This window comes from Passer montanus, unplaced genomic scaffold (assembly GCF_014805655.1).
Source record: "Passer montanus isolate IOZ18808 unplaced genomic scaffold, ASM1480565v1 scaffold79, whole genome shotgun sequence".
Classification (NCBI taxonomy): Eukaryota; Metazoa; Chordata; class Aves; order Passeriformes; family Passeridae; genus Passer; species Passer montanus.
The window spans coordinates 2,003,399-2,018,699 of NW_024373145.1; the positions used below are offsets into that span (position 1 = coordinate 2,003,399).

A 15,301-nucleotide genomic window follows, 5' to 3' on the forward strand; every position below is an offset into this window, starting at 1 on the left:
ATTATAAATGTAAAGGTGTATGTATGTATATATATATATATATATATATATGTATATATTTTCCTGTTGTTGTTCAGTTTTTTTGGGTTTTTTGCCTGCTTGCATATTAGGGTAGCCAAGAAGATACTAAAAGTCCCTCAAAATATTTTGAACTTGTCTGCAGCTGACTGACTATACCAGAATATGGGTTTTACATGTGTAGAGTTTCAGTCCTGTGAATGAATCATATTAATACATTTACATCCTTCTTTTTTTCCCTTGGTGATATTTCTTGACTACTCTAAAAGGGAGATTAATTTTTCTTTCTGTTTCAGTACCAGAGGCAGTTAACACTATTAAAACATTAGTTTTGTCTGACACTACCATCAACATATCCTGGAGTGAACCTCTGAAGCCAAATGGACCTCTTGAATCCATCCGTTATCAAATCTCTGTCAATTTATTGCCTCCTGTCCCAGTGACACCTTTGCGAAAAAGGGAATTTTCAAATGGGATGCTTGCCTGGTCTGTCAGTGGGCTCCAGCCTGGAACAAATAATTCATTCAAGGTATAATTGCAAGTAGTTTTACTGGTTTGCACAACCTGCAAATCTTTAGACTTCTCTTCTGCAAAGTAGATGAATAAAAGCATGTAATGTGGATTCATAAGGACAAAATGTACTGCTCCCTTTATAGACGAAGGCTTAAAAAATAATAAATGATGTATCTGGACAGCAGGTCTATGATCAGAGTGACATTTTCAAAAGTAACCAAGTAAACGTTGTCTGTAGAATATGCATTGGGTATCACAAATAGAGTGATTTACACAGTTGGGAGAACATTCACATGATGACAGGAGGGGATATGCACGTCCTAATTTGATTTTGGGCTTCTGTTAATGATTTAGATAATATAATGGGTAATATATATACATACACATATCTAAATACCTGTATGTGTGTATGCAAGTATGCATACCTAACAGGTCATATTTGCCAGAGGCCTAGTGAAAAGCAATGTGCTAAGGCACTTCTTGACTTTGTGTTTCTGTGGCTCTAAAACACTGTGATGTGACATCTGCATATCTGTGTAAGAGCGTGTGGCATTTAAGAAAGATCTAGAAAGAGACGGGACTTTGTAGAAATCTGAGATGAGAAACTAAGAGTCTCTGAGGAAGGGTGCTCCTGGACATGAACTTTCAGCCTGAAAGAAGGTGTATATAACCTTGCAGCTATCAGGGGCAAAAATATTTCTATACCTTAATCTCTATTGCCTGAAATACTGTCTTGTTTGAAATGTTGGTCTTCCAAACACTTGATGCTGCTAAAGCAAAACTGCCTTTTCAGCTGCTCTGGTATCGTACAGCTCCTCCATTGCCTTACTAGGTTCTTGCTTTTCATCCTGATGAGAACTGGTTTTCTGAAAGTGTCCCTGTCATTGCAAAAACTTTTGAGACTCCAGCTGCACCTATCAACATAGTCCCCAGAAACACCAGTTTCCAGCTAGAATGGAGAGCTCCTCTGCACATCAGTGAAACCAGCTTCTGGTTTGAGCTTCATAAGGTAAAAATACCTCTAAGTTTTGGGGTGGGGCTTTTTTTCAGATCAGAGAAAATTTAACCTACTCCGGCTTGGTAAGCAGGACAGGGTGGGTGGCAGGATGTACATGAAGAGGCTCAGTGGATAATTTGGGCATGGTGATGTCAGTCTTAGCTGCTCAGCAGGGGCAGGATGGAGTCAGCATTTGCCAGGAACAAGGAGGAGTGCAGCTGTAGCATTTAGTACTCCATAGCGCCAAAGGACATCCTGGATGACCTCACCAGAATTCCTTCTGGGTCTCCTGTTTCAGCAGTCCTATCCCTGTTTCCTCACTGCCCTGCCCCAACTGGGTTTGCAGTTGCAAATCCTATGTCTGCCCTGCACAAGAAAAAGAAGAAAAGAGTTTCAGCAGTAAATATTAGCTACAGCCTAGTATCTGGATTTATTTCCCTGTGATAGAGGTTAGGAGAAAATGCCACAGAGATGACCAGGTCTAAGGAGTAAGAAGTAAGGGCTGCAGTGAGAGCAGCATTCATGGAAACTTCAGACTTCAACACCTGAACCGCTGGGTGCAGAAAAAGTCACGTCCTAAACTGGATCATGCAGATTCTTTACTAAAGAGAATCAGATTCAATAGACCTGCACCAAACATTTCCCTGCCCTAAAATAATGTCACATCAAAATTCCACTAACCCACCTCCCTTCAATTGCATCATGGCAAGCTGAACTCATGGGCATGATGATCCAGAAATATAAGGGGAAGGCTCCTTTTGGCTGTGTAAAGCAGGCACTTAATCTGCTGTTCTTTGTTACTGCCAAGACTTGCAGGTCTCCTGAAAACAAAGAAGAAAATTAGGGTTTGTGTCCTTGGTCTCTGAGAGGACAAAGTCCATGGTTGAAAGAGCACCTGCGTCATATTTCCACTATGATATTAGGAGGTGGCAAAGTAGTTAATCTAGCCAGGAATAGAACTGTGACACACTTTCAGCAGGGCAAGAAAGTTGACCATAATGATATTTTATTTCTCTAGTGGCCAACAAAAAGTGACTGGTTTTCTCCTGCAAACACTACATGCATAGGAAATCTTGTTTACAAATGCAACCTCACAGGAACTCTTCCTTGGACCAACTACTTTGTAAGAGTAACAGTAGTTTACATTACAGGAGTGAAAAGCACTTCCTCTTCAACAAGCTTTAAAACTACAGGTAAGCACTTAACACAGCACAACAAGATTTTAAGACTTTGCAGCATGTGAACATTAGACATTATATTTTCTAAAATTTAGCAGGAAATTTGCTTATACTGAGACCCAATAGTTCTGTTTGTTGGTAAAATACCATACCTTCAGAAGTAAGAGGGGGACAGAAATGAGATTCATTTCCAAGTGGAGCAGAAGAGTGAGGGGAACTAAAATGAAATGCCTATAATACAAGTGAACTCGTTACTGGTGAAAGGCTGCATGTGAGTAAAAATTTTGGAATTTATCCATCACAAAGAGAAGGCCAAGGATTCATTCTCTATGAGCATTATTAATATAGATCCTCCTTCCTTTTGTATATCTAAACACCCATGTGCACATCAGATTTTTCTCTGTGCCTATTGGCCCTTTGTCATGCTACAAACACATTTTAATGGTTCTGTTTCTTCCCCTGTTTGGCTTAAGCTGGTGTTCCCAGTAAGCCAGGAGTTCCTAAAAGAGCCGAAGACTCCAAAAACTCCCTACAGTGGGAAAAGGCTGATGACAATGGAAGCAAACTGACATACTACATCTTAGAGAGCAGGTAAGCAATGCATGAGGCACTCTTCCTGCAGGTAGCAGCACAGAACAAATCTGAGTGTGCAGGGCTTTTCAGGTTGGCTCTGACAGGAAGAATGAAATGTATATGATGCATTCATTGGGATCTCTTTCTTTGACAAACCAAGTACCCATAATTTCCAGAAATTCTGGAAAACACAGAAGGAAAGAAAACACTAACAACATTTTCAGATCAATCTTGAAATACAATTATATATTTGGATCTATGTCAGTGAACTAGATGATTTGGAGAGAATTTCAAATCACAAATCTTAACTTACATGTAGTATGTATTTTTGGCTAAAATATATACATAAATATATTAGTGTTCAGAGAACTCAAAGAAAGTGTTGTAATATTGCCAGAAATAGTGTTCCTACCCACATGGGATGACTGTATAATTTTTAAAGTGCTCTGTCATCAAATACCGATCGCCTGAGCTATCGATGTCACACTAGAGTGCCAGCTCACTCTTATTCCTGCACTGGCATTGATAGGGCTGATTGGGCAGGTTAGAGTATATTGCTGTGTGCAGTGACTTTGAACTTCTAATTTTTGACCATGACTCTAAAGAGATTATTTTAAAGCAGTTGGTGCAAAGTTTAATTAATGCATTGTTTTCAAATAAGGAGAGTCCATCTTCTGAAATATTCCAGTGATTGTTGGAAGTCATTACTGATGGAGGGAAGTAGTTTTCTAAACTCAGCTATTATTTCTTTCTCTGTGCTTATGAAAGCTAAGGGCTGACAACACTCTGGAGCTGGAAATGCTTTACCTATATAAGTTTTCACCCAGACATATTTTCCTGGTGCTGTAAGCTTCCTACAGTTCTGTGAGCATGCAGGAGTACTGACCTGCATGCTCTGAGAAAACAATAATTTTGATATTCCAGGAGACAATCTGTACCTGACTTGCTGCAAATGGGTAAGGAAAGGTCAATCCCCTGGTCTATACCAGGGCTGTGCATTAGCTGGTGTGCTCTCCAGACTCCAGCTTCTTATTCATCTCTGGAATCATAATGCATCACTGAGGTGGTCTTTTAATGTAGTCAGCTTTTCTCTTGCAGTTTGAATGTACACAGGCTGATGGTTTTGATTGAATTTCACGCCAGGTAGAAAAATGCTAAATCAGTTGCACAGCATTCTAGAAAATGTTTGCCTAGCCCTTTTAAGCAACCTCTGTTTTTCATACAGCTCTAGTGGCAACATGTACAGACCAAGGGCATGAGCTTTCCAATGTCTCTCTGGTTTAGAAGTGTTTGGCCTTTTTTCTTCATTAAAGTGTGTTGGGAGAATGAGTGACTTGCTCATGAAGGTCATTTCACATGATGTATTACGGTGTTGTGTGACATGAAATGATATTTCAGATATGGCCTTTCAAGTTTAAGTACGTGGTCTTCTTTTGGTTGGTGAATAATCAGCTCTGAATTTATTGTGAGCAATCAATCTCAGTCCAATGGGGAAAGGAAGAAATACACCCAGCAGTCAGCAGATACCATGGGAAAATGGCTAGCTAAAGAATGGTATCTTCACTTCTTCACTGCCAATGACTTGCTTCCTATTTAGCTTGTGAAACCTGATGCACAGAGACACTGAATTACTCTCGGTCTGGAAGGGCAAAAAGCTCTAGCACAGCAGAATTTTTTTTTTTTGCCAGAAATGTAAATAAGAACATGTTGAAATCTTGGCTGTGAGGCATATACTGAAATAGGTGAATCAGGCATATATTGAACAATTTTTCATGTATAAATGGTTTAGTATTTAATTTCCAATGGCAAGATAAAGATGCTTGGTTCCTAGCACAGATGAAATGGCACAATTTTGTTCTCTGTAGCCAGAATCCCATGACCAGATTGAGCTTTCATGCATGCAGAGAAATGCCGTGAAAACCATGGAACTGAAGCAAAGAATGGGCTGGGGGTGAAGCAGTAAACTACCCTTGTGGCATTAATGACATTCCTGTGTCGTGCTGTGCATGCTGCAGGAAACAGTCTGGCAACAGCAGCGATGTGAAGTCCATGTGGGAGGTGGTTTACAATGGCTCCTGTGGCAGTATTTGCACATGGAAGGCCAAGAACTTGGAAGGAACTTTCCAGTTCAGAGCAGCAGCTGCAAATGTGCTGGGACTTGGTGAATACAGTGATGTTAGCATGGATATAATTTTGAGTGAAGGTATGTCTTGTACTTCTGTATTCTGTTAATCCTTTTTTTGTTATTCTAAATAGTCATACCAGTTTAGGAACAGAGACTGGCTATTTTAATAACAATATTCCTGCAAAGGTAAAGTAATGCCTCTAATGGGTAACAAATAGTGATGTTTATATGGTGACCCCTGCTGATAGTGCTCATCCAGGCTCTTTGCTCAGAACAGTGGGCCTGAAAAGTGCTTCTCCTCATTTATAACACTTTGTCTCTGTGGCTCTGCCACTCTGCTTTATTATGTGATTCTTGAAGAAAGGCAGTCTTGCATACTGGGTAAAGATATCAGAATTACTTCTTGCCTTCAGCCAGAATGTTAGACTTACACTTTGTGAGTGTTTTTGGAAATCCCATTTGAGTAGTCAAACAGTTCAGCATTTTCTATTTCTGCATACACATTATGGCCCAAGTCTGGGGGAGAAGGATTAGTCTGATCAAATACACATCCACATAGAGCCTACAAGAGAAGTTTGTGCAGTAGAAGACTTTTACATAGCAGGGAGCTGAAGGGTTCTCTCAGGTGTGCTCCAGTCCATGGGATCGACATTGCATACCTACACAGTAATTAAACAAATTTCCTTTCCTCTTTAACAGATAAAATGATGCCTATGGGCACCATCATTGCCATTGCTTCTGTGGCTGGAGTTGTTGTGCTGTGTTTGGCTGTGGTCACACTCTTCAGTTTTGGTATGTGATTGAGTTTTTGTTTACCTTTGGTTTGCCAAACCTCAGTGAGAGGCAGTTCAGATGGTGGGAAATGATTGGCCTCTAGATTTAGGAGAAGGCTCCCTCCCTGTGATGGGAGCTGGGAGAAATTTGTATATTCTCATTCTTTGAGGCCCTAGAGACGGCTTATTATATTTTTGGTATGAAGGACAGGATAGAAATTCAGCCCATCCTCAGGCATTTCTTGCTGTTGATTACCTGCAGGGAGAGCACAAGAGTGCTTAAAAAACTCTAATACTTGTGTGTATCCTTATAAACACTTGACCTTACTTTCAGAGTAAAACACTTAATGGTCTCCTTTTCTATTCCAGTATGGAAACAAAGATTGAAATCCAGAAAACCGGCCTTGCCTGGACAGATAGTGTTTATCAAGGAAGATAAAGAACTAGCTCAACTCAGGGGGATGACTGAGACAGTGGGACTAGCCAATGCCTGTTATGCCATACGGTATGTCCTCAGAGCAAATGTATTTTCAGGACAAAAACATCGAAGAGGTCTTCCCTGGGCCAGTTTACATCAGGGCACTCATCCCTGAAACCTCAAGGTAGAGTTAAGAGCTGCATGTTTGCTGCAGGGCAGGTCTGCTCCAAAGGATGCCCTGCCATATTGCCCTTCTGGCACACAGCCCAGCCTGGAACCCCCCCAGCCCATCCTTCATGTCACTCTGTCAAGAAACACAAGTGCACAGGGGAGGAAGAAGACCTGGTGTTTTCCAGTAACTTCCAAAACATCCAGACCTCACCTGAGTTTCCCCTAAATATATCTGATGAGACAAATGGTACCAGCTTTGTTTGAATAGAATTTCAGACATCCTTAGGTATGAGCAAGTGACTAATATTGCTGTTTTGTAGCACTCTTCCTTCTCAAGCAGAGATTGAATCACTGCCAGCTTTCCCTCGGGACAAACTCAATTTACACAAATTGCTAGGAAGTGGAGCATTTGGAGAGGTGTATGAAGGGACTGCAGTAGATATCCTGGCAGATGGAAGTGGAGAATCCAAAGTAGCAGTCAAGGTAATCACAACAATATGTTCTCTTGCAACAGAATGGGATGGGCAGAGAGATCTGTCTCTGAGGTTTTATCTGAGAAATGGGTTTTGGGCTGATCTGGGTATTTCCTTGTAGTGTTTCTTGCAAATCTCTAAAAGCTCAGCCTTGTAATGATTTCTGGAAAATAACGTGTATTTAAGGCCACCTCTATGTCTGATTGTTTTACTTAAGCACCATGCGGTAACAGTGATGATGACCAAATATTTCTACACTTCTGCTTTCTGTTGAGCAGACTTTGAAGAGTGGTGCGACAGACCATGAGAAGAGCGAATTCTTGAAGGAGGCACACTTAATGAGGTAGGGACAGCTTTGTCCCTGGGCACACTTCAAAGCTGGTATCATCTGAGGGTGGTGGCCTTCCAGGGGAATGAAAGCAGCACTTTCCTCTAAACAGATTATTGTGGCATTTTGGGGGTGTTCTCATATTTCTGTCAAACAAGTAAATCACTACTGATGAATATAATGTAACTAAAGCTATAAATCTGATGAGCAAAATTTACGGTATAGACTGTAAGTTCAATATGCTCATATCATGGATTTATTTGGGATTGTATTGGTGTATTTCAGTATCTTTGATCTCCTAAACCAAGTTAGTTGTTAAAGGCAATGATCAGAATTCAACTTATCCAATTTTACTGAAGGAAACAAATCAGAATAAACTGATGCCTTGAAGCTGTAATTTACAGTGGAAAATATTTTTTAAAAATGTGCCACTAGGTGCTGCCACATACCCCTTCTATTGAGGTGGTGTTAAATTATACATCTGTCACCACTGCAAGAATTTCACAGAACCAGGTTTGTGTTTCAGCTGGAAATCTTGTTTTCCAAATTGTCCCCAGAAACAAGAAGTTCAACTGAAGTTTTCAACTGGTACTATAAGACTGAGAGTGTAGTTTAGTTTTCAGATGCACTTTTGCACTTTGACTTTTGTTTCATCCGTGCAGAAGTAAAAGCAATTTTTTTAAAAATAAAGGATTTATTTTTGTGCAGAAAATATGATGTTATGAAACTGAAAATTGATTTTTACAGCATTCCATTTTTTTTTTTTGTGGTTACACTCTTAAAAAATATAGCTTGCATTTTTTGCCTTTTATGACACACTATGTTAAAACCAAATTTGACTAAGTCATTAAAGTTCAAATTAATGATAAAGAGTAAGAGTTGTACGTAAACTCCTCATAATCCATCTTCAGTCTACCTAGCAGTAATAAACACAGTTAAGGGTTTTTTTTCTGTGTAGTATGGAAATTATATTAACTCATAGTTAAAGTTTCTGAGGCTCTCTCAATTCTTGTTGCAGATAATAACACAAATCCAGAAATCCTGGAAGAGTACATAATTGAACATTTTTTGCATTTAAATGTAAAAATTGACATGGGCCCAAATGTACACCAATACAATGAAGAAGAAATGAATAGAATAAAAAAGTTTAAGTATTATATAATCCCCGTAGTAATTAAAAACACTACCAGCAGCAGCAGCAACAATGAAAACAACAACAACAATAATGTTTATTTTATATTATTTGAATATTTAATTTTAAATATAGAAATAATTATTTCATTTCATCATGGAGGGTTTAATGATTTCACTTGACGTTCATCTGTGAGGTCTCATAAATGAAACCAAGAGTAGAAAGGAAAAACAAGTGCATCTGAGTGCTTACAAACAGATAAGGTATACAAGATACAAGTTGCAAGATATGTAACTGCAACTTTTATTATGCTTGCTTTTTTGGATGGTCATTAAAATTTGACTCGTAATGTTATGCATGTTGGCTCAGTTAAGCCAGGACTATGTGTTCCTTTTTATTGCTATACAGCAAAGGGAAAATTGAGTTGCTTCTATTTCAAAAAGTCATTTGATGTTGGTAATTGGTGAGTCATTTGTGTGAAAATACATGTAGGAAATTCTTGTGTCTGTCCCATCCCTCGGGAAGTAAGGCATGACGGTTCAGTGGAGAAAGGTCTGCACTGGGTGCAGAGGAAAGTGCCAGGTGTTCCTGCCCCTCTTTTTGTTCCTGAAAGTGCCAAAGTTTTTCTGATTGAGAGGTATGTGCTAGGGGCCAGGGGGAACTGTCAAATTCTAAATCGCACTTTTTTGCAAGAATCTTTGCCCACACCTGAGATTAGGTGAATTGAAAGAGATTAGAAAGAAAATGTCCCTCTCTTGTTTGTTTACACTGCTACATTTGACAGCATTTTGGACACCATCAATTCTCTCAACAGAGTCAAATTTCTCTGACTGCTTGTGCAAGTGCTTTCACGCAGCATGGGAGGGGAAAACCATTTTCTAACACAAGTGGAGTGATTAAAAAAAACACAGGCACTGTCAGAGGCAATAAATATTCTTCTCTTAATTCTTTGAAGAATACTTGCAGTACTGAGAGTACTGATTGCTCTGTGGTAATTCCTGTCTTAGACACACACAAACGATTGCTGGTATACTTAGAAGTATTACTCATATGTATTTTGTTCCTCTTGCAAATGTACTGTGAAAAACTGTCCCCTGCTGAACTGTGAAAATAATATATTGCACCTTGTACTTTTACTTTTGTTTATTTCTCTGAATCAGCAGTTCTACTATGAATACAGTAGTGAAAATACTCTATTAAAATAATGTAGATTCCTTTAATGTGCAGATGATAAATCATCTTTTTCTTAGAAGAAATTGCCATTTGGCTACTTTTCTTTGCTTCCTGGAAATATGATGAAGTGTGCTTTTTTAAAATGTGTGCATGCATTAGAGTGCCTGTCAAAGACAGTGTAAGCCTGTGTTTTGGAAGGATGTCCCTGAACTCTCCCCATGACTGAGCAAATCCAGGCACTGAGAGCTACTGAATCATGTTCATAGAAGCAGGAATGTAAAGGCCAAACTGCTCGTTCATTGCTTGCAACTATAAGCACTCTGTTAGCTATCAACCAGCTGAATTTCTCATATTTCATCTTACACTTGTTTCCTTCTGTTTAGCAAATTTGATCATCCCCACATTCTGAAGTTACTTGGTGTGTGTCTGTTAAATGAACCTCAGTATCTTATACTGGAGCTGATGGAAGGAGGGGATCTACTTAGCTATTTACGAGGAGCCAGAAAGAAAAAGGTGAAGACCATAAGAATCATATTTTTAACCTGTAACTGCCCACAACTTCTCAGTTTTTCGCTTTTTAAAAGTCCATGCTGATGTTCAGCTGTTTCTATACAAAGCAAGGTCTGACCTGGCTTTTCCTTAACACCCTGGGACCTCAGTGTTCAGTGCTGACCTTGCAAGCAGTGATGCTGTGAAGAGATTGAATGTCATTAGATCACTGACCGAAATTGTGGTTTCAGTCATGAGATGTCTGCTGATTTCTCACAGTGAAAATCATAAACTCTTCTTTTGAAAGTGGTAATAAATAATGGTGGTCATTATGTGGTTTATTAGGAATCATAGAGGGTTTTTTTTTTGTCTTTGAATAACAACAATATCCTTAATGTGAGAGGCATAGTCCAAGCATATAAGAATATACTGTTCTTGTGCCTACATCCTCAAATTCTTTAGAAGGAAAGAAGAGAGTAAACAACTTCAAGTAAATTTTTCTCCAGTTAGTGTGCAGATTGGGAATAGGCATGGTATGATGTGAGGACAAAATGAAATTTTATAGCAATTGCATAGGTCATTTACACAATCAGATCAAATCTGCAGTCAGTGTTGAATTCTACTGAAATGTATGTTCTACTGAAATGTCTTCTACTTGAAAAAATTATTACACTGATTAATACAGCTATACATTTCAAATGGGGAAATACATTTCAAATGGGGAAATACATTCAGTGAGGAAATCTTCCATGGGGAGTTTGTCATTCTGAGTTGGTAAAGCTGGAAGAAATAGCTAACTTCTGTCTTTGTTTCTTGTAGCTCCAGAGCCCTTTACTGAGTGTCACTGACCTCTTGGATATATGTTTGGATGTTTGCAAAGGCTGCGTCTATTTAGAGAAAATGCATTTTATACACAGGTACAGAACGTACTTCCTTAGTCTTCCCAGGTTTACCCACAGTATTTGGACTCATTATTTTACTCAGGATAAAACGTCTAGAAAAATGTCACAATGCAACATGACAGGAGAGAGCACTGGAGTAAAATCTAACACCATGTTTTCTGCCAAATATCACTCACAGTTCTCTCCCAAAATGGGCTACTCTAAGGTCTGAACCAAGGACTTACTGCACCCTAGGCAAGAATCATATCCTGTGCAACAGAGAAAAGGACAAGTAGAAGATCCATGTAGTGTCTTTGTCTGCCTAATGGGTGGCTTTAGAGGACGCAGAGACAGACTTTTCTCAGAGAGGTACAGGGAAAAGATGAGAAGCAACAGGCACAAATTACAGCAAAGGAAATTAGATAATAATTTATGGGATTGTTGTTCACAACATCCCAGAGCAATCACTGAAACAGGTTGTCCAGAAGGGCTGTGTCATCTTCAGTTTTGAAGATGTGCCATACTTAACTGGGTGAGGCCCTACGTCACTTGATCCAGCCTTGGGGCTGGCACTTCTCTGAAGAGAATGTTGAGCCAGATGACTTACAGACCTGAGTTTTTCTGCAATGCTAACTCCATCCTCTTTTCTCTGCCTTACAAATCAGGGACTTGGCTGCTCGCAACTGCCTTGTGTCTGAGAAGGAATATGGGCGTTCATCCCGGATAGTAAAGATTGGTGATTTTGGACTTGCCAGAGATGTCTATAAAAATGATTATTACAGAAAAAGAGGAGAAGGTCTACTCCCTGTCAGATGGATGGCTCCTGAAAGCCTTATTGATGGTGTCTTTACGAGTCGCTCTGATGTCTGGTGAGTTACAGCAGCCACAAAGCTGTGGTGATAACCATATTGAATTCTACAGCAAGAAAATATTGGTTTAGAGAAGGAATTGTAGGGTTGTACATTGTCATCTCTAATAATTTGTTGGCTCGGGCAGAAGTCCTCCGAAGTGGAATTTTAAGGATCTAATGAAATATTTGACACCATGACAGTATATTTCATGGATATATTTCTTTATGCTTTAAGATCTTCGGATTTTGCCTGGAAGGAGCTAGTGTCACTCAAATAATTTTACAGTTGCATCAGGCCCACAATGTGGTTTTTGGTTGATTGGGCAGTGAATTGACTGCCTGCATGCTGTTCCATTTTGTTTTCCATTAGGTTTATTGACATTTCCTTCCAACAGCCAAATACTTTGTCCTTACAGTTTCACCCTCTTCTAGTCACTTCTTTATTTTGAAGACCAGACTTTGCGGCATTGTCAGGAAAAGGTCACAGTACTTTTTTTGGTGAAGGTTAGCTAAAAATGTGCTTTTAAGTGGCTTTGAGTTTATTGTGAAGAAGCAGAGACCCACTGTCAGGGTCTTCTAGTGACTTTATTTTCAAGACCAGACTTTGCAGCATTATCAGGACAAGGTCACAGTCCTTTTTTTTTGTGGAGGTTAGCTAAAAGCGTGCTTTTAAGTGGCTTTGAGTTTATTGTGAAGAAGCAGAGACCCACTGTCAGGAGACATGGAAAAAACCCCAAGACCAAACCAGATCCATGAAACCTGATATTCACACAAGTTTAGATTTCAGTGGCCGCATGTACTCAGCCCATGGGTCTTGTCCAAGTCCCCAGAGCCTTTACCCATCTATTTGACTGCTACTCTTGCACTTATCTAAGAAAGTAGTTTATATTACTCTGTGCCAAACCAAAGGAGTCGCTGATTGCTCCACAAGTGGTGCTTAGAAGAACTTGTCTTTCTCCATTTTAAACCACACCTCTAGAGATTTCAGAACACTTGTTTATATGAGAACATGCTCAACCTGAGTGTTTCCTGGGGAAGATGTGGGAACTCAGTGTCTTCTGAGCTGCATCTCTGTCAGTCTGGGAAAGCACCTCTGTTATACACATTTATTTTAGCTATTCCAAGGTTGGCTTAGGGACAAAAGCAAATTATGTCTTCTTACTCCTAATTTTGCTGAGTCTTATTCTTAGGTTAGACACAATCTAACTGTTAATAGGGTGATTTCATGATTGCCATGGTTATGAATTTCTCTCTTTTTTTTTTTTTTTCATGGCATTTCTCAGGGCTTTTGGAGTACTAGTATGGGAAACATTGACTTTGGGTCAACAGCCATATCCAGGTTTCTCCAACACAGAAGTTTTACACCATGTACGATCAGGAGGAAGGCTGGAATCTCCAAGCAATTGTCCTGATGACCTGTAAGTTACTTTTGTTTAAATGTTGTTGATAATATTTGTAAGAAGCGAGAGTCTTTTTGCCAGTTGGTCATCCTTTTGAAGGTTCGTCATGCCCATGAAGAGCCCAACATTCTCCACTTTCATTTCCAATAAAACTGGCCAACCTTCTACTATTTCATCCAGTACACCAGGCTGTGAATAAGAATTTAAGGCATGGATCTGGTAGTAATGTGAAAACAGGCTGAGAGTACCTGAAGGTATTGGTTAGAAGTTAAGATGTCTCTAAGAAAAACTTTACTGGTCTCTGTACATTGTGTGTCTATGACTGTAGATAAAACATAAAACTCTCTTTCTTAATGATAGGTGCAGGAATAGGCTAATATTAGAACAAAAGTGAAAAATAAACTCTGCCTTTTGTAGAGAGAACTCAAAAAAGCCAATAAGAAAAGCTGAAGCAGTACAGAAAAAGGGAAGTCTGCACCTCTGGTTAGTCTTTATCCAGACTGGATAAGTAAATCCTTCCATTTCTGTTTGTGTCTTGAGCACAAAACTCAAGATTAATTGCAAAATTCTTGCAATTAATAAAATAAAATAAATACATCAAGTAGATCAAACCCATACGGATTATATGGTGTATAAAGGAGGAAGCAGAACATGAGCTTAACAATCAGTATTGTCTAATTTCATGTTTCAATTTCTTCATCACCCACTCAGCAAAAGCAGTCACAGCAATGCACTTGACAACTGGTCCTACAAATAGGAGAGGCTACTGGCAGAGAACAATTCTTTCTCCCAGGGCTGAGGAAAAGACTTGAGAATAATTCTGTGTTTGGCAAGCCAATACCTCCATGATAGATCTTACACTAGTAACCATGTTCTGAGCTTAAGAGAAGGTGATTATTTATGTAGATATAGCTGAAATACCATGTTAGCAATAAAAAGCACAGAAAAACCCCAAACCAAGCTTTAGCACTTGGAGGAACTGAAGAACAGAAGAGATTAGAATTTTACTTTATTAACAGAGGGTGAACTGGAAGTCACAGAACAAATGAAAGCCCAAAGAAATTTTAATTGCAATATTTTCTGCTGAGAAAGGTTTCCTCAAAAAATTTCCGACATCTGTCCTGTGAGTAAAAAAGCACAGGAGGCAGCTATATCCATGGACTAGTCTGACATTCAAACTTAAGCAAAGGCTCATAAATTGCCCTAAAATAAGTGACTAATCTTCAGAAAAAAAATCAAGAAAACTTTGCTTGAAATAGTTTTTAAGGTCCCAGATCTTGAATTTTGCACAGGAGATAGGTCCTACATACAGGTCTGCCTGTTGTAACTTGTAGGATCAGTGCCTAATAGTAGTTTTTGAAAGCCAAAGAGTTGATGAGCTTAGACTCTTGTACCATCTTTTATCTCATTTGGTGAACACTCAGCACCTGCATGCAGCTTCTGTCAGTAGCATAAACAGCTTTTTGCTGCTTTGCTAGGTCATTAATGGCATGCCGGGATTCCTGACATTCCTGCTTCCCTCCTCGTGGTTTTGAACCTGCATCAGGACATCAGCAGTCAGTAATTGTCTCCTCAGCACTTTGGCTTGCTCATTGTCATTTGACAAAACAAACCATCACTGATAGGAAGAGAGTTCAAAGGCCAAAGTACTTCAGCTGAGAAGTGTTTAGGAATCTGTGATAGGCTTACACTGCAAGTGCAAGTAGGGCTGGCACAGAAACCTTAGGGTATAAAAGCATGAAGGAAGTGGGTTGTTTGTTTGTTTTTTTATTTGGAAGGGGAGAAAAATTCTTCCCCTTGCCTCCATAA

At 39.3% G+C, this 15,301-nt stretch overlaps 1 protein-coding gene across 1 annotated transcript in view; it reads left to right on the forward strand.

Annotated features, from left to right (window-relative positions):
- ROS1 (ROS proto-oncogene 1, receptor tyrosine kinase) overlaps window positions 1-15,301 on the forward strand; it is a 70,233-nt gene that overhangs the window by 39,632 nt on the left and 15,300 nt on the right. Inside the window, exons 30-42 of the mRNA XM_039731552.1 lie at window positions 315-547; window positions 1,364-1,540; window positions 2,547-2,721; window positions 3,180-3,297; window positions 5,295-5,482; window positions 6,104-6,196; window positions 6,547-6,682; window positions 7,087-7,249; window positions 7,518-7,582; window positions 10,256-10,385; window positions 11,181-11,278; window positions 11,908-12,111; window positions 13,376-13,510. Coding sequence (XP_039587486.1) covers window positions 315-547; window positions 1,364-1,540; window positions 2,547-2,721; window positions 3,180-3,297; window positions 5,295-5,482; window positions 6,104-6,196; window positions 6,547-6,682; window positions 7,087-7,249; window positions 7,518-7,582; window positions 10,256-10,385; window positions 11,181-11,278; window positions 11,908-12,111; window positions 13,376-13,510 — 1,915 coding nt within the window. The remainder of the gene's footprint in view (window positions 1-314; window positions 548-1,363; window positions 1,541-2,546; window positions 2,722-3,179; window positions 3,298-5,294; window positions 5,483-6,103; window positions 6,197-6,546; window positions 6,683-7,086; window positions 7,250-7,517; window positions 7,583-10,255; window positions 10,386-11,180; window positions 11,279-11,907; window positions 12,112-13,375; window positions 13,511-15,301) is intronic.